Source organism: Rhinopithecus roxellana, chromosome 15 (assembly GCF_007565055.1).
Source record: "Rhinopithecus roxellana isolate Shanxi Qingling chromosome 15, ASM756505v1, whole genome shotgun sequence".
In the NCBI taxonomy this organism is placed as follows: domain Eukaryota; kingdom Metazoa; phylum Chordata; class Mammalia; order Primates; family Cercopithecidae; genus Rhinopithecus; species Rhinopithecus roxellana.
Genome location: NC_044563.1, coordinates 62,865,561 through 62,893,025, shown reverse-complemented (window position 1 = coordinate 62,893,025; position 27,465 = coordinate 62,865,561). Strand labels below are relative to the sequence as shown.

General features: G+C 50.7%; 1 protein-coding gene across 2 annotated transcripts in view; it reads left to right on the top strand.

The window, feature by feature from the left end:
* Nucleotides 1–27,465, top strand: part of GLB1L2 (galactosidase beta 1 like 2) — a 45,647-nt gene that overhangs the window by 10,526 nt on the left and 7,656 nt on the right. Inside the window, exons 2-11 of one of the 2 annotated variants that reach the window (XM_030918037.1) lie at nt 228–275; nt 659–856; nt 2,293–2,361; nt 2,944–3,039; nt 5,416–5,524; nt 14,171–14,263; nt 16,635–16,716; nt 22,364–22,434; nt 25,297–25,381; nt 26,596–26,733. In XM_030918037.1, coding sequence (XP_030773897.1) covers nt 228–275; nt 659–856; nt 2,293–2,361; nt 2,944–3,039; nt 5,416–5,524; nt 14,171–14,263; nt 16,635–16,716; nt 22,364–22,434; nt 25,297–25,381; nt 26,596–26,733 — 989 coding nt within the window. The remainder of the gene's footprint in view (nt 1–227; nt 276–658; nt 857–2,292; nt 2,362–2,943; nt 3,040–5,415; nt 5,525–14,170; nt 14,264–16,634; nt 16,717–22,363; nt 22,435–25,296; nt 25,382–26,595; nt 26,734–27,465) is intronic. The other variant, XM_010362048.2, reaches the window with a different exon arrangement.

Here is a 27,465-nt window from a genome sequence, read left to right as displayed (position 1 = left end):
ACCCACCCAGCAGCACCGGGTCACTGGGACCCACCTGAGGGGCTCCCTGGGGCCGACCCGAGGAGATGCCGAGGGAGCTTTCTCACGGCCTGAAGCCTTCGAATCCTTCCCGTGGGGGACTCTGCTCTAGCTGGGCCATCTCTTGGCGGGCCGCGATCTTCAGAAACGAATGAAGACCTGGAATCGGGTGGATGGAAGGATGCCGCTAACGCAGACCCTCTTTCCAGGTCTCTGCTCCTGGAGTCGGGCGGCTGCGACCGTGCCGGGGCTCGGAGGTACCGTGTGAAGCTGCTGCTGCTTTCGCGTTCAGCCGCGTGGCCACGGCGCTGGCCATGGTGCAACCGCGCGCCCGCCCGGCCCCCGCAGCAGCCTCGGGGCCTGACGCTGGCCTCGCTCCTGTTAGCCCGCGAGCCGAGTGCTGTTTGTCTTGCTCCTGGCTGCAGCCTCGGCTTGCCCTTCCCCTGCCGCGGTGCCCCGCGCTGCAGACAGACCCCTCCCAAGGTTTGGCTGAGGCAGAGCGGGGAGCTTTTCCCAGCCACCTGGACGCAGGCCCTCTTTGGAAAGAAATGCCGAGAACCTGTGAAGGGGCGAGGAAGCTGATCTCTCTGCACCCCGGCCCCTGCGGCCTCTGGGCTCCAGAACGCCTCTGTCTTTGCAGGTTGGACTGGAGCGCCCTGGTCCCTCTGTGTCTCCGCCATCGGCAGCTGGGGCTGCAGGCCAAGGCCTGGAACTTCATGCTGGAGGATTCCACCTTCTGGATCTTCGGGGGCTCCATCCACTATTTCCGTGTGCCCAGGGAGTACTGGAGGGACCGCTTGTTGAAGATGAAGGCCTGTGGCTTGAACACCCTCACCACGTAGGTACTACCCCCGTCCCCCGCGGAGCCTGGTTCCTAAGTAGGGCGCCTGGTGTCTGCATGCGAAAAAATCTAAGAGGAAGCAGCCCAGGTCCTCTGCCCAGGGCGAGAGCGTCAGGGTCTCCCTCCTCCTCCCCACCACAGAGCTCCTGACTCGTGGGCGTGAAGGGACGTGAAATGGATGTAAGGTCTAGAGGAACCGAAGTAGCAATGTCGCACAAAAGAGTGTAGTGAAGGAGGTGAGTGCAGACTGAGGAGGTGATTCACTGCCAGGGAATCATTTTCTTTAACAAGCAGTCTTCCCACTTCCAGTTCATATGGCCAGTGAACTGCGTCTTCTTGAGAAGAGCTGCCCGAGACGCTCTCTGGCCCCGGTTTTCAGCACTCTTCTTGGGCAGTGGCCTTAGGATGCTGTGGTTGTCATCTCAGCCTCTGTTGTGATGATTGGCACATGGTAGGCACACAATAAAATATTGAATTTGCAAATCATTTATAAAATGTGCTCAGTTGTGAATAACCTGGATCTTTTCATGGGTTTCCCCTGCAAATTGCCAACAGATACTTGACTCTAAGTCTATGAAATAAAGGGAGTGATCAGGCTGGATTATTCCATGTTTAGGCAAAAATATGTGATTACAAATCAAGGAGATGGCTTTTCATGGGTGGTTGATGAACTGATTTTGAAGTCAGTTCCTTAAAGAGTTACAGAAACGTGCTGAGCCTTGACAGCTTCCCAGAAAGGGCTCCTGAAGGTTGTGGGAGTGCAGCAGGCTCAGCACTCAGCCCCATGGAAGCAGCACCGACGACGTTTGCTGAAAGGCAGACCTCGTGTGTCTGAGTTGGAAGCCAGGCAGCCTCTCCTCCTTCACCTGGGAATATTCTTTGTAGTGGGCAGAGGCTCTGCTGAAGCCAGTGGTGGGGTGGGGTTGGGAGAAGAGCAGTTGTCATCACGGTGTCATCCACGAGTCGTCCCTTCCGCCTCTCGAGTTGAGCCTGTCCATGAGCCTGCTCTGTCCCTTGTCCTGTCTTCAGAGTTGGAAGCTTCATTCTGTTGCACATTTTGGAGTGCTGGGTGCTTCAGTAAATGTAGGATGATCACTGAGCTTTCCTCTTACTCCTTGTAGCTGTTTTTCTGATAAAGTTGCATTTTCTTCTCCAGTGGGGCGTGGGCATGGTAAGCCAACTGGGGTCAGAGCGCCTGACCTTTTACTTAGCAGGTCTATGCTTCGTCCAGATCTTGTTGATGCAGAGGGAAGAGGGCTTGCCCTCGATTCTGGTCCCTAGATCCGTTCACTTAGTTCTTGGTTCCAGTCCTAAAATCATGAAGAAACATATCTTTAGCCATTGTATTGGATTTTTGGGATAAAGAAGGTAATGTGGGAGATGAAGTGGACTGAATAACACGCTCTAGCCTGTAATGATCATTTCTGTTGCAGCTATGTTCCGTGGAACCTGCATGAGCCAGAAAGAGGCAAATTTGACTTCTCTGGAAACCTGGACCTGGAGTATGTGATGTTGCTGCTTCTGTGACCTGGCCAGGGGCAGGGGCAGAGAGGTGGTTACTTGGGGATGGATTAGCAACCAAAGAGAACCAGGGAGGGACCTGGGTCTGGAGCCCTGTTCTAGGACTGTGAGAAGCCCTGCACCCAGGGCCCAGACACTCCTCAGCTGTGACGTGTCACCCAGAGGGGCTGGGCCTGCAGCTTCTGGGCTCCACCTCTCCGTTGCAGCCCAGAGGGGCAGAAGACCCCGGGAGCCGCCCGACTCTGCATGGGGTCCGGCTGCCTAGGCTGGGGCAGGGCGGCTCCCCTAGGCTAGCAAGGCTGTTGGGTCAGGTTCACTGTTAAGACCCCTGTGCCCTGGCTGTCACCCTTCCTCCTCAGGCCCCCAGTGGGGCTCTGCAGAGGCTCTGAGGCTGGGAGCAGCTCAGGCCACCACCCTGATGTGGGAGTCCCCGCTCTTCGGGGATGGGGCCGAGCTGTCCCTTCGCCCTACTGGGCAGCTCCTCCACCCTATGACGTGTGTGGCCCCCATCCGGCCTCATCCTGGGCTGTCGTGGGAGGGGCTGACGATGTGGACCTCCCTAGGGCCTTCGTCCTGATGGCCGCAGAGATTGGGCTGTGGGTGATTCTGCGTCCAGGCCCCTACATCTGCAGTGAGATGGACCTCGGGGGCTTGCCCAGGTAAGCGGGGCTGTGAAGGGCCCTGGGTGCTGTTGCAAAAAGCTCATAGACGTAGGTCTAGTTTTGTTTCCGTGTTCCAGTTCCCGTTCTGTACGGAATTTCCGTGTTCCAGTTCCCGTTCTGTACGGAATTTCCGTGTTCCAGTTCCCGTTCTGTACGGAATTTCTGTGTTCCATTTCCCATTCTGTACGGAATTTCTGTGTTCCAGTTCCCGTTCTGTACGGAATTTCTGTGTTCCATTTCCCATTCTGTACGGAATTTCTGTGTTCCAGTTCCCGTTCTGTACGGAATTTCCGTGTTCCAGTTCCCGTTCTGTACGGAATTTCCTTTTCAGGAAAAGCAGCACCCAGAGGGGTCACGTTCAGCGATGCTGCAGTGAGTGCCTTTGTGGAGTCTTGCATGAGCTGCTTGTGTGACAGGCAGCAGCAGGGCTGGCCCTTCTGGCATCTCGTATTTCAGGGCTCTGCTGTGGAGCTGGGAGCCCTGGCACGTCATTCACCTGCTTGTTTACAGTATGGGAAGAATCAGACCTTCCCTGTCTCTTTGTTTTTTGAGACGGAGTCTTGCTCTGGTGCCCAGGCTGGAATGCAGTGGCATGATCTTGGCTTATTGCAAGCTCTGCCTCCCGGGTTCAAGTGATTCTCCTGCCTCAGCTTCCCGAGTAGCTAGGGTTACAGGTGTGTGCCACCACGCCCAGCTAATATTTATATTTTTAGTAGAGACAGGGTTTCACCTTGTTGGCCAGGCTGGTCTGGAGCTCCTGACCTCGTGATCTGCCCACCTTGGCCTCCCAAAGTGCTGGGATTACAGGCGTGAGCCACTGCGCCCGGCCTTCCCTATCTCTTTCTTAGGAATGTTTCCAAGCATATTGTGAAAAATCCAAGTATTTTGATAACGTATAAGAGAAACAAATTCTTGTTATGGTTTTGTCTTCATATCTCGGCCCACATGTGTCATCTTCCCAGTGGCAGTCTTGGCTGAGGTTGTTCTTCCGTGGCTGGAGTGAAAATCTGGACAGGGATCAGCTGGGACTTCACTCATTCCTCATCCTCAACATTGTGGCCTTTAAGATTTTCTTGTTAACAGGCATAACCTTTCCCAGCCTCCCAGTGTGCCAGGTGGTTAGACGCAGACTGCCTCAGGGAAGAGGCCAGTCCTTGTCCCCAGCCCTCTCCCCTTCCCCGGGGAGACCTGGGCTTGCTGCACGACCTGCCCTTCCCTCAGAGGCATAGCTTCTGTCTCCACTACCCAGGGTCACTTCTCAGGCACTCATCCATTCAGCCTGGTAGGCTCGCCCTTGACACGAACACAGCCAGGGCAGCCTCTCCAGTCCCTGCGGATTAGAAAGCTGCGTGCCACCGTCAGCGATTTCCTCGGCTTAGCCAGGGCCGGGGACAGGAGGACAAAGGGTTTAACAGTCTTAACTTAGAAGCAGCCGGGAGCTGTGGCACTCAGACTGCCCTCTCCCACCCCGCCCATGTGGCACCTGCCCATGCATGAGAGGGGCATGTGGGCACACCTGCAGAGGGGGAGTCCGGGCAGGAGTGAGAAAGCTAACCTGTCAGGTGGGGTTAGACTGTGGGAGTGTCGGTCTAGAGGAAACCGCTCTCTCCTTCACCCATTGTTTTACCCACAGAAATGGAATAATTTCCTGACCCTGTTTAGGTCTTCCAGACCAGGGCGAGAGGAGCCTCAGAGCCTTTTGTTAGAAAATATAAGTGTCTTCTCAGAACCTGAAGTGAGAAGGAAGCCCTGACTCCCGCTTTGGAACCAAATCCATGCTGCTGCGTTCCCCCGGGGAGTTCGGGATCACAGCAACAGGGTGGAAGGAGAATTCAGCTCTTGCTCACCTGCCACTCTGGGCTGAGCTCTGCCCAGCCCACGCCACTGATGCCAAGGCATTAGCCGTGTTGGCAAGGATGGGGGCTGCCTCCTGCTCGGCCCCTCGCAGTCTCGGTCAGGCTTGTTTTTTGGGGTGACGCTAGAGGGTTGTGTCTCCTCCTTCCATAGCCTCAGTGATTCCTAACCCTTTTGGCTTCACTCTTTGTGATGGGACCGTAGAGCAAGTTCTCGGAAACTAGGCCTGGAGTCCGTGAAAAGCTCTTCTCACTGCTGCAGCTAGGCCCTGTAGCTGTGGAGCTGGAAATGAACTTCCGCCAGGCTGTGTCCCTGGGGAGGGAAGCTGCAGGAGTGCGGTGGGTGCTCACCCCAGAATCAGTTTGCATAGGCTCCCCACTTCTGGGCTGAGTAGGGTGGAGGAGGTCACAGGTCATTCCGGAGCCCTGTGGGGCCTCTCCCTTCTCACGGCACCAGCAGCCTGCTCCCAGCAAACCCACCGTGACACTAACATCCTTCCTTCCCCCTTTATCCTTCAAGCTGGCTCCTCCAAGACCCTGGCATGAGGCTGAGGACGACTTACAACGGCTTCACCGAAGCCGTGGACCTTTATTTTGACCACCTGATGTCCAGGGTGGTGCCGCTCCAGGTACAAGTAAATGAGGCCTTCTTTGATCTTGGTCTGTCTTCCTCTAGGTAGTGGATCATCCTTGGTTAGTTCTCAGACCAAGGGTCCTCCCGTGTTTTTGAACACAGGGACAGGTTCTTCCCCACTGCCTGAAACTGATAACCGAGGGGCTTGCAATAGTTGTCTTTCGAAAGATCTGTGCATTTCAGTGTTGTCTCACTTGGGTGTGTTACTGAAAGGACAGACAGATGTAAGGGCTCACATTGCCACATACGGCACTGGAGAGACAGGGATACCGTGATAGCCGGAAACACCCATCCACCGGTGTCTCCATGGTTCCAGAGAGATAGGGATGCCGTGACAGCCAGAAACACCCATCCACTGGCGTCTCTATCGTACCAGAGAGACAGGGATGAGGTGATAGCCGGGAACACCCATCCACTGGCGTCTCCATGGTGCCAGAGAGACAGGGATGAGGTGATAGCCAGGAACACCCATCCATCTGCCAGTGTCCCAGTAGCACTGTGGCTCAGTTCTGCAGGGGGTGGAGCACATGTGGATTAACCTTTGTCTATAAGACTGCAGGACTTTTTATAAATTATAAAAATCCTGTGGCTGACTTTATGGCTGACTTTACAAGATGCTTCCCTCTGCTACCAAAGAGGTGCTGCATGGTACACATTTACTATTCAAAACGCATGTTAAAGTAAATTCTGGGGGAGGAAGTATCTTCATTTTTATATAACGATTGGAAGCTGTGGAAAGCAGGAATGGGAAAAATCACCGCAGTTGTTCTGTAAAACCAGAAAGAACGACACTGAGAAATTAGTACATCAGCAAAAAATCAGTTCAAGTCAGTGCTATGGAATACTCACCACACACATAAATCAAAGGGGACTGTCAGATGAAACACAGGATGCTCAGTTATATTTGAATTGCAGATAAGCAAGGAGTAATTTTTTTAGTGTAAATATATTCCAAATACTGCATGGGTCATACTTACACTAAAAAATTATTGTTGTGAATTCAAATTTAAGTTTATGTCTGGTATTTTTGCTTACGAAATCCGGCAGCCAATGGAAGCAAGTAACTAGGAAGTCATTAGCCTAGATCTTGCCAGGAAGCTGGGGCCACAGAAGGGGCCAGCAGGTTGTGGGAGTCGGGTGGGCCGCAGGAAGGCCATCCTGGGAGCAGGGTCAGAGGCACGTGCATATCTGCAGTGGGTCACCAATGCGTCTTTTTCAAATAAATGGTAACATAATAATTATTATTTAACATATTTAAATAATCACATAACTAATTACCACCCAGAAGTCCCACCTCTGAATCCCGTCACACTGGGGGTGAGGATTTCACCATGTAAATTTTGGGGGGACACAGCCTATTGTAACCACTGTCTATCTCCAGACCTCTTCTGTCTTCCCCAAAGTAAACTCCGTGCCGTTCAACTCTCCATTCTTCCCTCTCTCAGCTGCTGACAACCATTCCACTCTCTGTCTCCACGCATTTGATCATTTTAGCTACCAAATATAAGTGAAATCACATAGTATTGTGACTGGATTATTCCCCTTAACAGTGCTGTCTAGGTCCATCTGTGTCATATTGCATGTATATAACGCGTTTGTTCATCCATTCATCCACTGACGAACATTTGAGTTGCCTCTGCCTTTTGGCCACTATAACTAAAGCTGCTGTGAGCATGGTGTACAGATATCTTTCTGAGTTCCTGCTTTCACTTCTTTTGGGTATATACCTAGAAGTGAAATTGCTGGATCAACTTGTCATTCTACATTCGGTGTTTTTAGGAATTGCCATACTGTTTTCCATAGAAATCGCACCAAATTACATTCCCATCAGCAATACACAAGCATTCCAATGTCACCACATCCTTGCCAACACTTGATATTTCCTGTTTATCTGGCGAGAGCCATCAGTGGGTGTGAAGTGGTCTCTCCTGGTGGTTTTGATTTGCATTTCCCTAGTGATGTTGAGCATCTTTTCATGTGCTTATTGGTCATCTGCATATCTTGGAAGAAATGTTTATTCAAATCTTCTGCTCATTTTTGAATCTAGTTGTTTGTTTTTATGTGGTTGATTATAGGAATTCTTTGTACTTTCTGGATATCAATTCTTTAACAGGACCTGCCAGGACTGGGTCCTTCCCTTCAAGGCAGCAGGTTCCCTTTTGGCTCCGGGTGTGTCTAGAAGTGCCTGAAGCTGGGGCCTGGAACGGGGACCTCTTGACTCCGCCAGTGCCCTTTCCTACTGTGGATGAGCTGGTATCCAAGATGCAAGACAAAGTCCTCTTTCCTCTTTGCTGTCCTCTCCTTAAGCAGAAGGAAGGAGCCACTTTTGTTGCTGTGAGCTGCACTACCTGGGGTTGAGGGGGGAATGTGCGAGAACTCCCTTAGCCATGCCAGCTGGTGTCTCCTTAGGCCATGTGCCATGCTAGTACGCTGGCTGGAAGCTCATCCTAGCTCCAGGAGTTGCGTAGGGATTGTGGTCTTTGTGTCCTCGACTGCCTTCCATGTTTACCTAGAACTCCGGAGCACTTCAGCCCATGGTGGTGAGGCTTCCCAAGAAACTCAAGTTCCAGTCACTAGGGTGGGCAGTTCCTCTCCGGCTAGGGCTGGTCCAAATGCTCCCTCCACGTGGATGCTGGCTGAGCCCAGCATGGCTTTATTCTGTGCTGTGACAAGGCAGCACTGAGTTCAATGTAAAGGTCCCCAGTCACTGGGCTCTCCCTTCCCCAAGTGCACAGATCTCTCCTCACCACTTGGCTGCCGCTGGGAGATGGGAGAGGGTGGCATTGGTGGTGTAAGACTGTCTCTCTTGCCTGCCTTAATGCCTCTTTTGGTGACATGAAGTTAAAACCGGGTACTGTGACTGGTCACCTGAGTTTCGGTTCTTGTGACTGTGCTTTTCTGTGTGCGGATCATTGCTAAATTTCGTGTTCTAGCAGGATGGATGAACGGTGCAGGCTTCTATTCCTCCATCTCGCTCCACTGTCCTTTATTTTCTTTTAGTATTTTTTTGTAACGTACAATCAGTGTACAAATATTTCACCTCCTTGATTAAGTGTATTCCTAAGTATTTTGTTGTTTTTGATGGTGTCGTAAATGGAATTGTCCCCGACAGTGTATAAAAACAACGGATTTTTGTGCATTGATTTTTTTTATCCTGCAAGCTTACTGAATTATTAGCTGGATAGCTTTTTTTCCGAGGGTGTGGGGATCCGTACTGTTTTCTGAATTTAAGATCATGTTGTCTGTGAACAGAGATAACTTCTTCCTTTCCAACTTGGATGCCTTTATTTTTTTCTTGACTAATTGCTCTGGCCAGGACTTCCAGTACGACGTTGAACAGAGGTGCTGAAAGCACAAATGCTTGGTTTGCTCCTGATCTAGAGGAAAAGTTTTCAGTCTTTCACCACTGAATATAATGCTGACTGTGGGCTTTCCGTATGGGGCCTTTATTATGTTGAGGTAGTTTCCTTCTGTTCCTAGTTGACTGAGTGTTGTTTTAATCATGAAAGAATGTTGAATTTTGTCACTTTTTTCCTGCATCAGTTGAGATCATCATGTGGTTTTCCCCTTAATTTAGTTAATGTGGTATATTACATTGATTGATTGTTGTTTTTCTTTTTCTTTTTTTTGAGATGGAGTTTCGCTCTTGTTGCTCAGGCTGGAGAGCAACGACACTATCTCAGCTCACTGCAACCTCCTCCTCCCAGGTTCGAGTGATTCTCCTGCCTCAGCCTCCTGAGTAGCTGGGATTGCAAACGCCCGCCACCACGCCCAGCTAATCTTGCATTTTTAGTAGAGATGGGGTTTTACCCTGTTGGTCAGGCTGGTCTCGAACTTCTGATCTGAGGTGATCTGCCTGCCTCAGCCTCCCAAAGTGCTGGGATTATAGGTGTGAGCCACCATGCCTGGCCTACACTGATTGCTTTTCACATGGCAAATCTTCCTCGCAGTACAGGAATAAATCCCATTTGATCATGGTTTATAATTTTTTTAATATGCTGCTGAATTAAGTTGGCTAACATGTGTTATTGAGGGTTTTGGCATCAGTATTCATCAGGATTGTTAGTCTGTGTTTTCTTTTCTTTAGTGTCTTTTGTTTGTCATAAAAGAAAAAAATGTGAACTTTTAAAAAAAATTTTTTTTTTTGAGATGGAGTCTTGCAGTCTCCCAGGCTGGAGTGCAGTGGCCGGATCTCAGCTCACTGCAAGCTCCGCCTCCTGGTTTCATGCGATTCTCCTGCCTCAGCCTCCTGAGGAGCTGGGACCACAGGCGCTGCCACCTCGCCCAGCTAGTTTTTTGTATTTTTTTAGTAGAGACGGGGTTTCACCGTGTTAGCCAGGATGGTCTCGATCTCCTGACCTCGGGATCCGCCCGTCTCGGCCTCCCAAAGTGCTGGGATTACAGGCTTGAGCCACCGCGCCCGGCCATTTTTTGTATTTTTAGTAGAGACGGGTTTCACCGTGTGAGCCAGGAGGGTCTCGATCTCCTGACCTCGGGATCCGCCCGCCTCGGCTCCCAAAGTAAAAGTGTGAGCTTTTTTTTGACACTTCTATATCCAGCAAAACTCAAAAATGAGGGAAAAATTCAGAAATTCCCAAAGAAAAATGGAAAGAGTCTATTACTGTATTCTACCTTATAGTATAAGGTAGGAACTGTTCTTTCCCTTTCAATATTTGGGAAGGGTTTGAGGAAGACTGGTGTTAATTTTTCTTTAAATGTTTGGTAGAATTTACCAGTGACACCATCTGGTCCTGGACTTCCTTTGTTGGGAGGTTTTTCGTTACGGATTTGGTGTCCTCACTAGTTATAGGTCTATTCAGATTTTATGTTTCTTCATGATTGAGTTTGGCATATTATATGTTTCTAGTGTTTCATCTAGGTTATTTAGTATTTAATTTGTTGGTATACAATTTGTTCATATTCCTCTTTTGTAATCCTTTTTATGTAAAATCAGCAGTAATAGCCTCATGTTGTTTCTGATTTTAGTTGAATCATATCTTGTTTTCTTAGTTTAGCTACACTTTGTCAATTTTGTTGATCTTTTCAAATAACCAACTCTTGGTCTCATTAATTTTTCTTTATGTTTTTCTATTCTCTCATTGTGCATCTCTGTGCTAATTTTTATTATTTCCTTTCTTCTGCTACCTTTCAGTTTGTCTCCCTTTTTCTGGTTCCTTAAGGTGTAAAGTTAGGTTGTTGATTTGAGACCTTTTGTCTTTTAAATGTATTTATAGCTGTAAAATTTCCTTCTTTGCACTGCTTTCACCCTCATTTATAATTTTGTTTCCATTTTCATTTTTCTCAATATGTTTTCTAATTTCTCTTGTGATTTCCTCTTTGGACTGTTGGTGAAGATTTTATTATTTCCACATACTTGAATTTTTCAGGATTTTTTTGGCTATTGATTTCTAGTTTCATTCCTTTGTGACTGGGAAAAATAAAACTTTGTATGATTTCAATTTTTTAAATTTATTAAGGCTTGAGGCTGGGTGTGGTGGCTCGTGCCTGTAATCCTAGCACTTTGGGAGGCCGAGGCAGGTGGAACACTTGAGGTTGGGAGTTAAAGACCAGCTTGGACAACATGTTGAAACCCGTTCTGTACTAAAAAATACAAAAGTTAGCCAGGCGTGGTGACGGGCACCTGTAATCTCAGCTACTTGGGAGGCTGAGGCACAAGAGTCACTTGAACCTGGGAGATGGAGGTTGCAGTGAGCCAAGATTGTGCCACTGCACTCTAGCCTGGGTGACAGAGCGAGACTCTGTTTTTTAAAAAAAGAAAAATTTATTAAGGCTTGTTTTTTGGCTTACTGTATGGTTTATCCTGGAGAGTGTTTTATGTGCCCATGAGAAAAATGTGTATTGTGCTACTTTTGGGTGGAATGTTGTATATATATATATGTTAGGTCCCAACTGGTCCATAATATTGTCCAAGTCCTCTCTTTGGTTACTGATTTTCTGTCTGGTTATTCTATCCATTATTGATATTCAGATATTGAGTCTCCTACTATGATTGTAGAGCTGTCTATTTTTCCCTTAATTAAATTTTGCCAGTGTTTGGTTCATATACTTTGGAATTCTGGTGTTTGGTGCATCTGTGTTTATAATTGTTATATCCTTTTGGTGAATTGACCCTTTTATCATTATATATATTTTATCATGTCTTTCTTTGTTTCTTGTAACGGGTTTTGATATAAAGTCTATTTTGTTTGATATTAGTAAAGCCACCCCTGCTCTTTTGATTACTGTTTGCATAAAATATCTTTTTCCCGCCTTTCACTTTCAACCAGTATATATCCTTAGATCTAAACTGAGTATCTTGTAGACAGTATATAGTTGGATACTGGTTTGTTAAAAATTCATTCTGCCAAGGTATGTCTTTTGATTGGGGAGTTTAATATATTTACATTCAAAGTAATTACTGATAGAGAATCACTTGCTTTTGCCATTTTCTTGTTTTCTGTATGTCTTACAGCTTTTTATCCCTCATTTCCTTTATGACTGCCTTACTTTGTATCTAGCTGATTTTTTATAGTGACACTTTTTTATAGTGATTCCCTTTACTTTGGGATAAGGTAAAGGATATGTAATATCCTAAAGTTGCGACATTCTATTTTAAATTGATACCAACCTAACTTCAATTGCACACAAAAACTCTACTCCTTTACAGTTCTGTCCCCCACTTTATTTTATTGATGTCACAAATTATGTCTTCATATTGGGTGTACCCATTAACTTAGATTTATAATTATTTTATATCTTTTAAAATCTTATAGAAAATAAAAAGCCACATTGTAAAGAAAAATTATAATAATGTTTTTCTATTTTTTATGTGTCTATCTTTGCTGGAGAACTTTATATTTTCATATAGCTTCAAATTACTCTCTAGCATTTTTTCATTTCAACTTTAGGTGTTTTTTTTTTAGGGAAGGTCTAGTGGTAATGAACTCTCTTAGCTTTTCTTTGGGAGTTTCTTAATTTTTCCCTCATTTTTGAGTTTTGCTGGATATAGAAGTGTCAAAACAAAGTTGACACTTTTTTCTTTCAGCACTTTGACTATATCACCCCATTGCCTTCCAGCCTGAAACTTTTCTGGCTGAGATATCCTTTATGGTCTCACTGAGGATCCCTTGTAAGTGACCAGAACTCTTCTGGCACATTCAAGAATCTCTCTTTGTCTTCGGTAGATTGATTATGGTGTGTCCCTGTGTGGTTTCTGGAATTTTTTGAGCTCCTTGGCGTTACATAATCATGTCTTTCCTCAAATTGGAGAAGTTTTCAGCTATTATTTTGTAAAAACAATCTCCCTGCCCTTTTATCTCCCTTTTTCTTCTAAGAATCCCGTAATTCACACACTATTCTGCTTGCGGGTGTTGTGTAAGTCCCTTAGGCTCTGTTCGGTTTTCTTTATTCTTTTATCTCCTCAGACCTGATCATTTCTGATAACCTGTGTTTAAGTTTGCTTTTCTTTCTTCTGCCTGTTTGAATCTGCTGTTGAACCCCTCTAGTGAATTTTTTCAATTTATGTACGGTATGTTTCCGTCCCAGAAGTTCCTTTGGTTCTCTTAAAAGTAATCTGTTTCTTTGTTGATATTCTCTTTTTCTTCATGTGTCATTTACCTGGTTTCCTTGAGCTCCTTGAGCACATTTACCACCGCTGTTGTAGATCTTGCTCTGCCGAGTCTGGTGTGTGTTTCTCAGATGCTGCCTTTGGAGATTTATTTTGTTCCTTCGATGAGTCATACTTCCCTGTTTCTTTTTACGCGTGTGTTTTATTGGTTGAACATTGGGCATCTGAGAAAACAGACACCTATTTCAGGTTTTGCATGTTTTCAGGGGCACCCTCACTAATTAGTGGGCCCCTAAGCCCGGAGACCAGCCCAGCATGAAGACCTAAGACCTGATCTTTTCTGGGCATGTGTTCTGTCTGTATCTGTGTGTGCCTCCTTCCCTACCTCCCTGGTTGCTTTCAAGTGTCTTTAAGTCCCAGAGTCTCACCCCAGCTGCTGCTTGTGGCCTTAGATGCTCTTCATTTTCTTCTGCTTGTAATTCCTTCCCCCCAGGCATCCAAGGGTTTGTAGTCCTCTGGCAGTTTTCATATGCTGCAGAACCTGCCACTGCCATCTTTAGCAGCCAGCCTGAAGTCCAAACTATGCTGACGATCCCTGTTTGAGCTCCATGTCAGACAAGACAGAAACCAGTGCGTCGGGCAGAACAAGTTAGAACATTGTAAACAAGTTCTGTTTTGCCTCTTCCATCATGAGGGACCTGGGCGTTGGGACGCGTCCTCCTGACCACACCATGCTACACCGGGGCGGGGCAAGTCCTCGTGGAAACATCCTACAGTTTTGTAGCGTTTTGCATATGACTTTTTGTTTTGATTTGGTGGTCACTTGTTTGGTTAGACATTCGACTCATGTCCAGAGCTCCTGTTATTTTAGTCAGTCTGGAGTTGTCTTTTGAAGTTTTCATGGGAGAACAAGGGTCTAATGCTTCTTCCTCCACTGCCTTATTGATACGAATCTTTTGAGATTTTAGTTTTCAAATGGGATATTTTGCTAGTCACTGGTGATGGGCATGGTGGGGTTGGATACTACAGTTCCCCTACACACTCAGCTCCTGGTTGTCTGTCTTTTCTCCCCAGTACAAGCGTGGGGGACCCATCATTGCCGTGCAGGTGGAGAATGAATATGGTTCCTATAATAAAGACCCTGCTTATATGCCCTACGTCAAGAAGGTAAGAGTCCTCTTGGTGCGTTTCTTTCGAGTCCTTCCTCTGGAGTGTGTTATGGGCTGTGGTGTGACATGTGGGTCTTATATTTTCCTCATATTAATACATCCTCCAACATCATTTATTAGTGAATTTTCTCTGTTGTTTTATTTCAACAGGGTTGTCACTTATTTACCCTTGATTGAGTTTCATCTGGGAATTTCAGTACATACCTGGTATTGCAGGGGCTGGGAATAAAGGAATTGGCTTAATTGCATGGTGATGATTAGGAAGGCTTCCTGGAGAGGCTGCTCCAATTCTGAAGTCTAAAGCAGTGGTTCCCAGCCCAGGCTGCATACTGGCTTTATCTGGGGGAGTTTTAAGAAATCCCTGCGTCCAGGCCTTGAGGCGCCTCCTGCTATACCCAGTTCCCGCAGCCTGCTTCTTGGCCCTGGGGCCTCTCAGCGGTTGTTGACTTAGTTACTCAGCTGCAGAGAGGAGAGTGCAGCTCCCGCAGGGAGTCCCGGTCCACTCATGCTTCCCTGGTGTCTGGGCGGAGGTACCCATGTGTGACTCAGGTGGGCAAAGAGAAGCAGCAGCGTCCAGCCTCTGTGGTTCCGAAGCTCTTAGGAGCGTTCACCAGCCTCTCTCTCAGGCTGCTGGGAGAGTGGTGAGAGAAGAGGTGCCCACCCCTAGCCTGGCTCTGCAGATCTCTGGTGCTCAGGAGGGAGCAATTACCCCCTGCGGGGTGGAGTCAGTAAATGAATGCCAGGAAGTGTTAGGTGTGTGTATGTGGTAGGGACCTAAGTAAATGCTTGCTAAATATCAGTGAATGATAGCGTGAGCTGGTGGATCCAGGGCTCTTGATAAATCCCACCTGAGCTCATGGCTTGAACTCTGCAGCTCCCTTGTGCCTGAGACAAGAGCCCCCTCTGCTCTTTCCTTCCCAGCATGTGGGACTGGACACGAGCCTTATTCACCCAGCACGTATCTCCCTGCCTACCCACTTCCAAAAGATTTCAGCGGAAATAAACAGTCTTGGCCTGATATCTGCAGAGAAGATGATAGGAAGACCCCTCTGTGGGGTTTTCTGATCCAAAAGATCCTAGAGCCTCAGCACAAGCCTTTGGCTCTGGGTTCAGGCCCATGTTGCCACGGGCCCTGTAACCTGCAGTGCTTGACTTCACCCCTCCGAGGCGTCTGTACTGTGAAGACATTAACCGTGAGGCTTGCATAGGACAGTCTGTGTCAAGTGCTGAGCGGAAAGCCTGGCGCGGCAGTGACTGCCCTGTGGACGTCGGGTGCTGAGTGGAAGGCGTGGCAGTGACTGCCCTGTGGACGTCGGGTGCTGAGCAGAAGGCGCGGCAGTGACTGCCCTGTGGACGTCGGGTGCTGAGCAGAAGGCGCGGCAGTGACTGCCCTGTGGACGTCGGGTGCTGAGCGGAAGGCCTGGCACGACAGTGACTGCCCTGTGGACGTCGGGTGCTGAGCAGAAGGCGCGGCAGTGACTGCCCTGTGGATGTCGGGTGCTGAGCGGAAGGCCTGGCACGACAGTGACTGCCCTGTGGACGTCGGGTGCTGAGCGGAAGGCCTGGCACGGCAGTGACTGCCCTGTGGACGTCGGGTGCTGAGCGGAAGGCCTGGCACGGCAGTGACTGCCCTGTGGACGTCGGGTGCTGAGCGGAAGGCCTGGCACGGCAGTGACTGCCCTGTGGACGTCGGGTGCTGAGCGGAAGGCCTGGCACGGCAGTGACTGCCCTGTGGATGTCGGGATGTTCTGAGTGGTTCTTGTCGTCATTGCCCCTCAAGCACAGCGTTTCTTCCACTTCACTCTTGGCTTTACAGCTGGGAGGATGCTTCCTGCTGTTCTGGACGTGGGAAGTGCACCATGGGCACGTGACAGGGCATGGTGGGCCCTCCTGGGCCTTGCCATCCCCCAAACCCACACCGGCTAGCATGGGGAAGGGACAGGCCTGTTACTTGTGGTGTGAGTGAAGGGAAGGATGTAGGTGTCATCCTGGAGGCCTGACCTGCTCGCTGGAGCCCAGCAGACAGTGGCGGGTGACACGTGGCAGCAGGCTTCCCTGAGCCGGCCTCAGTGTAGACTTGCCTAGACATGCTAACTGGCCCACTGGGCAGCTTCCAGATCCAGAGCAACCAGGGGCTGCCCCAGCTTGCCAGCCCTGCCCCTGCTGTGATGGGAATTCATGCTGATTGGAGCTGTGCTGACCATGGAGGTGCAGATGGCAGGAGACTTTTCTGTTTTTGGCAGAGAAATAAACGCTTTATTCAGCATCTCTCCCTCCAGCTCTTTGGGCTACCCAGCTGCAGCTGTGTGTCCCTGCAGAAGCTCTGAGGAGCCAGGGCAGACGCGGGCTTATCTCATTTCCCCCCACAGGCACTGGAGGACCGTGGCATTGTGGAACTGCTCCTGACTTCAGACAACAAGGATGGGCTGAGCAAGGGGATTGTCCAGGGAGGTAATTGCACTTGTGTTGGGCCGTGGGGGCTGGCGGCGGCCCTGGGCTGGCTGTGCACACTCTCCCTGTGGGACTGCGACCCAAGTAGGAGTTTCTGTGGTGCCTGTTATTCTCCCGTGCATATGGCACTGGGCTGCAGAACCCTTGGGTTCCATGAGTGGGGAGGGTCTGTGTGAGAGATCATGGTGCGTGGCTGGGTGGGTGGCTGTTCTCCCGCCCTGCTGGGCACTTGGGCTCCAAGGCACTCTGCAGATGACTGCCTCATGTGTGGGCTTCCTGTTTTTGGAACATTGCAGCTCTGTTTTTCCCAGCTGCATGGGCCCTGAACCTGGTAGTGACTGTGAGCTCCTGTCCAGTCTGCCTGGCACCTAAGCCATTGTTAGCTTTATCTCCCAGTGCTCCTGGAATCCCTACAGGCCTCAGCACTCACCTGCTAGCAGCACTCCTGGCCTGCATTGCTGCAGTAGCATTTTCACTGTTGCCTCCACAATGTGTTCTCCGCATGCCTCTGAAAATGTCGTCCAGATTACCCTATCCTGCTGAACGCTCAGCGCCTCTGCCTCACTCAGAGTGCAGATTACCGTACCTTGCTGAGCGCTCGGCGCCTCTGTCTCACTCAGAGTGCAGATTACCGTACCCTGCTGAGCGCTCGGCGCCTCTGCCTCACTCAGAGTGCAGATTACCGTACCCTGCTGAGCGCTTGGCGAGTGTCTCACTCAGAGTGCAGATTACCGTACCCTGCTGAGCGCTTGGCGAGTGTCTCACTCAGAGTGCAGATTACCGTACCCTGCTGAGCGCTCGGCGTGTGTCTCACTCAGAGTGCAGATTACCATACCCTGCTGAGCGCTCGGCGCCTCTGTCTCGCTCAGAGTGCAGCGCAGGTTCTGGGAATGACCTTGAAGGCCTCTGCACGTGGCTCCGGGACCCAGCTGCGCTCACTTCCTGCTCCTTCCCTTTGCTCACGCGTTCCCCCTCGTTCCCCCTCTTTACTGTTCCTCCAGCGTCCGGAGCCCCAGCCCTGGGGGCTTTGCTCTTCCTCCAGAGAGCTGCAGGGCTGTTCTCTAAAGTTAGTGAGGCTTTTTGTAGCACCACACTTGAAACTGAACTTCCTCCTTCTTGGGGCTCACTCAGTCCTTCTCCCTGATTTCTTTTCGCCCTCTCACATTGGGGGTAGTTTATTTATTTCATTGATCTGTTTCACCCAGCAGTACTCTTCGCGGGGCTTGGGGTTTGGCTGGTTCAGCTGTGCTCGGGGCCAGGTGTGGTTTGTGGCCTGGGTGAGCATAGCATCCTCCCATCGATGCAGCGGGGCCCTTCTGTGGCCTCCTGCAACCGTGCTTGTGTCTGCTCTGGCACATTCCACGCTTTCTTTTCTTTCTTTTGCATTTCCTCCACAGACCGAGCTGCTGGAAGATGTCTCTACATCCCTGCAGCAGCGCCTGGCATGTGGCTGGCACCCAGGGAGTGAAGGTCCATGAATGGGGAGGAAAAGGCTTTTGTCCCCAGGCAGAGTCCCTGTGTCTCCGGCACGGGGAGGACCAGCGGTGATCCCCACGGCGTCCACACGGTGGCACTGTCTCCCCACGGCTGCTCCAGGCTCCTGCGGGCTGTGGCTGTGCAGGGAGACTCCTTTTGAGGCTGGAGCACATTGTTAGCGCTTGGCAGTCTCCGGGTTACAGGCCTTGCAAGGAAGCCGGGAGTCTCCACTGCTTTTCCCTGTGGCCCTCCCACCTCCAGGCACCCACCTGCGTGCCCCCTGCTGCCTGGAATAACTTCTTTTTTTTTTTTTAATTAAAAAAAATGAAATGGTCTAAAAGTGAAATACTTGAAAATGTTGGTAGAGAAATATAGTGTAGCCTACTCTTCATCATATTGTCCAGAAATGACCATTTTCAAGTCTTTGGCTTTTTCTTGGGATATTTTCCTTCTTATTTCTAAATACTGGGAACATAGAGCCCTGCATCGTTTGCTTTAAAATTCTGCCTGTTGGCCGGGCGCGGTGGCTCAGGCCTATAATTCCAGCACTTTGGGAGGCCGAGGCGGGCAGATCATCTGAGGTCAGGAGTTCGAGACCAGCCTGCCCTACATGGCAAAACCCCGTCTCTACTAAAAATACAAAAAATTAGCCAAGTGTGGTGGTGGGCACCTGTAACTCCAGCTACTCGGGAGGCTGAGACAGGAGAATCGCTTGAATCCGAGAGGCAGAGGTTGCAGTAAGCTGGGATAGTACCACTGCACTCCAGCCTGGGCGACAGAGCGAGACTCCGTCTAAAAAAAAAAAAAATTCTGCCTACTAACTTCTTGTTCCAGTAGGTGATGAGTGTTCTTTGCTACCCTTCTCTCACTTTCCTGCCCTGACGGGCGCCAGCGTGGGCCTCGCGGATGTATGACAGTGGTTCACTGCAGATGCCTGCCACGTGGGTGATGCCCTGCACAGTATCTGTGAATTCTCAGGGTGCCAGCCGGCTCTCCTTGCAGTGTGCTTAGTTTTTAGTGTAATTATTCTGTTTGTTTTTCTTTTCATTTCAAATTCTCTTTCCTCCCCTTAACCCCGTCCCCCCGGGACTGCTTTCTCTTTTAAACAAATGCTTTGCCAGAGATGTCCCAGACGCCTGTCGCTGGTGTTTCTCAGGTCCTGTACCTGTCCGATTCTGGCTGTCTGGAGGCCTGGCTCTCATTGTTCTGGCTTGCATGGTGGGGGGTCTGCTGCCTGGCTGCATCCCGCGTGGAATACTGCTTCCTGTCGCTCCATGGCTTCCCGGCACCCGCTGTTGCTGCGGCAGCACAGGACACTCCAGTTCCCTCGCCTTTCCTGGGTCCTCTCCCTCCGCGCCCCCTGCCAAGTTCCTCGGGGAGACTGCCCTCCCCGTCAGGCGCTGCTGCGCCTTCTGCTGGCACAGTCGCGTGGTGGGCGTGTCTTTGACGGGGTTCCACCGTCTTGTCTTCGGGTCTTTCGGTCATCCTGGTGTTTGTGTATTGGGTGCTCCTATTGACTGTCTACGTCTTTTCTATTCTTTATTTCTTTGCCTTTCAGTTCTACTTTCTGGGTGACTTCCTGAACTTTTATCTTCCAGTCCTCCGGTGATTTCCTGAGTCACAATTTTCTTGAATATATTTCTCTTCTCATAGCATACTTTAAAAATGGATACTACCGGCCGGGCGCGGTGGCTCAAGCCTGTAATCCCAGCACTTTGGGAGGCCGAGGCGGGCAGATCACGAGGTCAGGAGATCGAGACCATCCTGGCTAACACGGTGAAACCCCGTCTCTACTAAAAAATACAAAAAACTAGCCGGGCGAGGTGGCGGGCGCCTGTAGTCCCAGCTACTCGGGAGGCTGAGGCAGGAGAATGGCGTGAACCCGGGAGGCGGAGCTTGCAGTGAGCTGAGATCCGGCCACTGCACTCCAGCCTGGGTGACAGAGCGAGACTCCTTCTCAAAAAAAAAAAAAAAAAAAGGATACTACCTTTCTTATTTCCCTCCGAGGGTAGTTTGCTTTTTACAAAAGTGCTATCTGTGTTCCTTTCCCCTGGCACTGCCCTCATTCCTTTCCCGGTGCTGACCGTGTTCCTTTCCCCAGTGCTGCCCACGTTCCTTTTCTAGGGCTGCCGGCGTTCCTTCCCCACGCACTGCCTTTGTTCCTTTCCCTAGCACTGCCTGCTGTTTTCCTGCTGTCTGTTCCACTCCATCTCCTGCGCCAGGAGATGCTCTGGATCTGCCCCTACCCAGCAGCTTAGGAAAGAGGCTCTTGGCTGCCACTTGGAGCTCTGGGTGTGGGAGAGGCTGTTGACAGGAGTTCTTCCCCAGGGGGTGACTGGGCTGTGGTGGCTTTTTCAAGAAGGGACACTCACTTGTCGGAGTTTGGGGCAATGTCTACCGCTGTGAAGTGTTTCTGGAGAAGTCCTGGGGTCTTGCTGCAGCTGTTCTGGGCCAGGCCGGTGGTGGACAGGAATGTGCTGTAGAGTTGCCTGCCTCCTCTTCCCGCCTTCCCCTCCACCTGCCACACACACCCATTCCCACAGCAGCTCGGGTCCAGCTTTCTCAGGCGGGATGGCCCCTGAGGAGGGGATGGGCCCAGGTGAGAACAAGGATCGAGGCTGAGGACGGGCATCCTCCCATCTCATGGTGATCAGGGCCTGGGGCTGGGAGTGGGACGAGGCCTTGGGCTGGAGCTGGAGCCAACTGTCACCCCTTCCGCACTCCTAGACCATTTACTGTCCCTGTGTCCTTCTCCGTATTCCAGGATTTGCCCATGTCTCCTCTTGTTGATGTTCCTCGTGGCCGTCTGCCTGTCCACCCTCCTCTTGTATTTGTGAGAGGTGTCAGGAAGGACAGGACAGATGCTTGTGTCCACTTAGCCGTGCACAGCCTGTGGACATTGAGTTCGGCCTGCTCAGTTTCAGACTGGCCTCCTGTCTTCAAAGGGCTTCTGGCTTCAGGGGAGGGGTCTGGGTGGAGGGTCCCACCCAGTGGGCTGCTGGAGGACAGGGACGGGGCAGGGCTATGGGGTGGTGTCAGGGGGACCCAGGTGTGCAGCCCCACTCTGCCGCTACCTTGAGGTCAATTATTGTGACCTAGAGGCAAGTTATTACACCTCCCGGAGCCCCAGCTGTCGCTTGCGTTTCTTCACTGGCAATCAGAGGCTTTTGTCCTGCAGCAGAGTGTCAGGGTGGCCCGGCTTGCCAGGCTGGCTCAGCCTCTCCTGTGTGTGCCTAGGCCTGCGGGAGCCCAGGCCACAGCCGTGCCTGTGAGCTGACTGTTAGGCAGACAGTAGGCAGGTGAGAGGCCCCAGGGTGAGGCTGTGCCACGGGGGTGGGCGTGGGCATCCCCAGCTGTCGGCCAGACAGAGCCCACCTTTCTTGAGCATATGTTTCACTGATGGAAAGCCACTGAAAATAGCGTTTTACATTTTAAAAGGAACATGTTATGGAGTAGAATAGAGAATTAGCCCTTATCAAGAAATCTGAGAGGAATCTTTGTTTACATCATTACCTTGGACCGGGTGCTTGGGGTGCCAAGGAAGGATCAGGCTCTGGTTCCTACAAAAGAACAAGGAACCGAAATGCATGCTTGGCTTGTAGAAGTCACAGTTGATCAAGGTCAGGTGCCCAGCGAGTGACTGCCTCTCAGCTCTGTGCTGCTGTGGCGGAATCCAAGACAACAAGATAAGTCTCCTGGCGTCCTGGCTGACTTATTTCTTTCTTTCTTTATTTTTGTGAGACACGGTCTCGCTCTGTCACCCAGGCTAGGGTGCAGTTGCACAATCTCGGCTCACTGCAACTTCTGCCTCTTGGGTTCAAGTGATCCTCCCACCTCAGCCTCCCAAGTAGCTGGGGTTACAGGCATGCACCACCAACCCTGGCTAATTTTTTTTGTATTTTTTAGTAGAGATGGGGTTTCATCATGCTGGCCAGGCTGGTCTTGAACTCCTGGCCTCAAGCGATCCACCCACCTTAGCCTCCCGAAGCATTGGGATTACAGGTGTGAGCCACTGCGCCTGACTGTGGCTGACTTCTAACTGGAGGTGGGAAACCATGTCAGGGCGGGTTACGTTATTGTGCTGGTAGATTGAGAAGGGTCTGGGGTCACTTAGAAGGTCCCTGGCTTTGAGACAATGCTTTGTCTCTCTGTCTCCTCTTCCCTTTAACAGTGTTGGCCACCATCAACTTGCAGTCAACACACGAGCTGCAGCTACTGACCACCTTTCTCTTCAACGTCCAGGTAAGTCCAGCCCCAGGGAAGCTGCCGCCCAGCCTGCTCAGTGGCCTGTGGGAATTCCAAATGCCTGTCAGCGTGCTCACCTTCCCCAGTGCAGGGAGCTGGACTCAGGGCTGTTGGCCTCTTGACCCCTGGCCCATGCTGCTGTGTGCCTGCAAGACCCGCTGCCCACAAACAGCTCTGAGGGCTGCTGTGTAGGCTGATGCAGTGTGGACGTCACTCACTGCCCTGCGAGAGGGGCCCTTTTGGTGCACTCCTAGAGGACTCGACTTTTGTGGCCTCAATTAGCTCCAGACTTGCTCCCAGGGATTGAGGGGGAAGAAAACACTTCCCTGTCCTATACTACACAGGCATCTGACCTTAACCTGTGAGGGCCTGCAATCCTAGAAAGATTACTGCCATCAGCAAGGCAGGAAGCCTGGTCCACTCCAGGTCTGGAGAGAGGGAGGAGTTTCCAGATGTCCCTCAATATCTGTCAAACTGATGGGCATTTACACTGCACTGTAGTTCTGACTGACCTCTCTGTCAAGCTCGTGTGCCCCTCCGAAGCAGATGGATGGATGGGGCCATGCTGCCGCCCTCTGCAGAGCTGAGAGGCCCTGGCTGTGCCCTGGCTCACTGCCCCCGTGCTGCATGGTCACACTGGTCCTGAGAGGCCCTGGCTGTGCCCTGGCTCACTGCCCCCGTGCTGCATGGTCACACTGGTCCTGGGCCTGGAGTGGAGTTGTGCTTGGATGGACAGGCATGGATGCCTGTGGAGATGCTGGGCCGCTTTCCATTCTGGCTGATGGTCTTTCAGAGCAGGGGCTGTGTCCTCAGGCACATCTGCGTGGAGGCACCACAGCCGTGTGGGGCCGTGTGTGTGTTTGATGTGGCTTCTCCTGGAGTTCAGGTGGCCAGAGTAGGTGGGGAGGCTCCCAGGAGGAGATGGAGGGCTGGCCCCACTTGCAGGCAGGCTCCTGTGAGGCAGGTCACGCGATCCAGCTGGGTCTCTGCCTTCCTTCCTCGACATTTCCTGAGTGCCTGCCAGTGTGTGTAGTAGAGTAGGGGTCCTCTCACACTTCTGACTGAGATGACGGGGTTTCCTGCCCTGTGCTGTGTGACCTTGGGCAAGTTACTTAACCTCTCTGTGCATCTCTTTCTTCTAAGTGGGGATGATGAGAGTACATTGCCTTATGGTGTCAACTCACAGGGTTGTTTGAAGATTAAATGAGGTAATATTTGGAAAGTGCTTAGCACAGCAGCTGATACAGCAGAATGCCTTATGTTTACCTAGCCTTCAAGGTCATCCTTAGAAAGGTAGCCATGCCCGAGCCGTCCCAGGCCAGCTGTCCTGCTAACAGAATGGTCCTTATGTGCGCAGTCCAGAGACGTCTGTTTTCATTAAGGAAGGGGACTTGGACACCTCCCTGTTTGAATCAAGGGCTCTCTGAATGCACAGCGCAGGCCCCAGGTGTGCTCCACGTGGCGGTGTCGATAGCACCTCACTCGCCCTCTGCGCCCATGACCGGTGATGGGGATAACTGTGCAAGTGTTTCCTGAGCACCTCCTACCTGCCAGGCAGTGTGCTGAGGGCGTTACGCGCACTCGCTCATCTCATTCTCCCAACAGTCATGTGAGCCAGTGAAGGAGACAGCCATAGAGTGTATGAGGCGCCCTGTAAGTAGCGGCTTGGGGACTGCAGCACAGTCTCCCTGCAGAGCTCCCGCTTGTAGCCAGGTGTGCAGTGCAGTGGCCTGGCCCGTGGGTGGACACCCACCTCCTCAGCTCTGGTACCCCCAAGCCAACAGCCTTGCTTCTGGCATGGGAGATTTCTGACTTGCGGGACTTTGAATCTGCCTCTCCCTTTTTAGTGATTTAAACGTGGTATGGTATGTCTCCTTCTTGGAAGGTAGGTGGCTTGTAAAGAAAACCAAGCCACCAGTCTTGCTAAACGAATTCTTGTAACTACTCTGGCTTTAACCGGGGTATGGCTGGTACCTTCTACTCAATGGACCGTAAGTTTGTCCCGTCCCCCTGGATCAGATTTTGTTGCTGCATATGCAGTAGCGCTCTAAACATAAGGCCATCACTGACCTAGAGATACTTGTCAAGCTGTCACTGGATAAGTGAGGAAGACTGTCTCGCACAGAGCCTGAAATACTAGCACGTTAGTCTTTACACCTCCCCCAGGCGCTCTGGGCTTCTGCAAACACGGCAGAGTGGAGCATGGTCCCAGGAATGATCTTGGCCTCCTTGGGGCAGTCCTATGCCGAGGTCAGTATTCAGAAAGAAGATTTAAGATTTGTTGAGTGGCCCAGCCAAGGTATAAATCCAAATTGTTGGTACAGAACCTACACCATGAATAGCTGTGCTGTAAGGCCCTGATTTTCTGGTTCAGAAAATGCTGCTGTTTAAACTGAGTTGGACCTTGAAGAGGGCCCACTCGTAGCATCTGATTATTCTGCTAATGGAGCCAATACCCGGGGGGTCTGTATCCACAGTATCCCTCCCAGATATGGAGTTGTCCTGGGTAGAACATCCCTCTTCCCTGGAAGAGGACAGGCAAAGCTTGGCTTGATCCAGAACCAGTGTCTTCTTGCTAACATGTATACAACATTAAAATCATCAGGGTTTGCTGTAGTGACTTTGGGAGCTTTATCTGCTCTGTACCTGCACGTGTGGGGTCCACATGTAGCAGGAGAACTGGTGTGCAGGTGAATTTGGCCGTCACCTATGCCCCACCTCCAAAAACCTCTAAGGCAGTGGGTATGCAGCCAGGGAAGAGTGGAGAGGGCAGAGATCCTGGGGCTCCCCTCCACGAAGAGATTCCCTCTTTTTTGTCTGGCCAGTCTGCTTGTCTAACTCTCTTTTTGTGGTGTCCAGGGGACTCAGCCCAAGATGGTGATGGAGTACTGGACAGGGTGGTTTGACTCGTGGGGAGGCCCTCACAATATCCTGGATTCTTCTGGTGAGTACTTGCAGTTACTACATCCAGCATGTGTGCTACTTAAGAAGTGAGGATGAGTTTCAGTCACCTGCTAACTAACGTAGGTCAGCCATAGGGATGCAAGGCTGCTGGGATTATCTGTGTGCAGAAGTTGGCTCTGGATATTCCTGAGTCATTTGTTTTGACACTTTGATGAATGGGAGAGCATTTTAACATTGCTTGTTCGTGTTTTTGTAATTAGAATGGTAATGAATGCCTATTGCAAACATCCAGAAAATACAGAAAAAGTATAGAGAAGAAATAAAACTCCCAGAGCCCAGAGACAACATTTAGATGTGTATATACCATGTAGGCAGTTCTCTATGTGTCTCTGCTGACAGCTCTATACGCACACAGAGACAGACAGATGCAGTCACACTCCGCCGCACGGCACCTGCTTGTACCAGTTAATGCATGTACGGACCGCTTTCTGTATGACCAAATACAGACTTACACGACTGTTTTAAAGAATGTGAAGAGCCCCATTCTAACCCACGCTTCGTGGACACAGTCTCTCGGGCCGTTTCGGGTGGTTGTTAAGCGCACGCCATCTCGGTGAGCGTCCCGGAGCCTGTGCTCTGCGCACCTGGTGTTCCCGGTGGCCCTCAGCACCCCTCAGCCCCGGAGAGACGGCGGCTGCCAAGTGGATGCACCATTTCCCACAGATTCAGCAACACTGAGTATTAAAATAACTTTTAATATTGGTCTACTCAGTACATCATTGTTTAGTCTGCATTTCTTTGATTTACATTAATAAAATATATATTAAACCATTTGTTTTTCTCCTTTGCTATGATCTTGTCATGTCATGGTTCATCTCCTAACAAAGGTAGAATAGGGGAGGTGTCAGAGTTTTCTCTCTAGGGATGCATCCATCTTTGTGCATTTGATACACCTGGTTGGGCAGACTCACATGGAGATCACGCTGGCTGCGCGCTGCAGGTGGTCCACATGGAGCTCAGAGACTTGACCAGGATTTACAAACAACTGGAGGCTCGAGCTCTGGGGCCATGACTCTGGCCCACACGTCCTCCACCCCTCATCTTCTGTGATTGGGGTTTTAGTGAGAGCTAGAAGGACAGAGTGACAACGTTGGCCTTGAGGTGGGACTGGGCAAGAGGAGAGTAGTGAAGGGACCCCAGCTCATCTCAGACTTTAACTCACTCTGCACATCCCCTTTCTCCCTCCTCCGGCAGAGGTTTTAAAAACCGTGTCTGCCATTGTGGACGCCGGCTCCTCCATCAACCTCTACATGTTCCATGGAGGCACCAACTTTGGCTTCATGAATGGAGCCATGCACTTCCATGACTACAAGTCAGATGTCACCAGCTATGGCAAGTATTCATCAACACTGCTCTCCCTGGTCTGCCGTGCACGGGCATGGCTAGGGCTTGCTATGGAGAGGCCTTCAGGGTCAACTTCTGGCACCTTCAGTGTCTTTGGCAATGGTGTACCTGGAGAAGGTAGGGGCTTTGCCTGGACGGTCACGTTACCCTCCCAGAGGAGGGAAGCCTCGAGGCGGGTGGTGTGCCTGTGAGCTGGCCACTCTACAGAGAGGTCTCTTTGGCAGAGGTGGCCTCCCCTCCCTGCCCAGGCCCTTGAGGAGGTGTGATCCTGCCCCCTTTAGGTTGAGAGTTCCAGAAAGTAGAAATTGCACCTGCAGCTAGAAATTTAGGGCCATGCTGTGATCATGGATAGTTTGTTTTTTTTTGAATTTGTGAGAGAGTATCATCTGTCACCCAGGCTGGAGTGCAGTAGTGTGATCATAGCTCACTGCAGCCTCAAACACCTGGGCTCAAGTGATCCTCCTGCTTCAGCCTCTTGAGTAGCTGGGACTACAGGTGTGTACCCCAACCCCTGGCTAATTTTTAAATTTTTTTGTAGAGGCGTGGTCTTGCTATGTTGCCCAGACTGGTCTGGAACTCCTGGCCTCAAGTGATCCTCCTGCCTTGGCCTCCCAAAGTGCTGGGATTACAGGTGTGAGCTGCTGCACCCAGCCTTATGGACACTTGTTGTGGTTGCATGGTCTTTCGTGTTTACAGCATTCTGACTGAATGGCTCAAAAG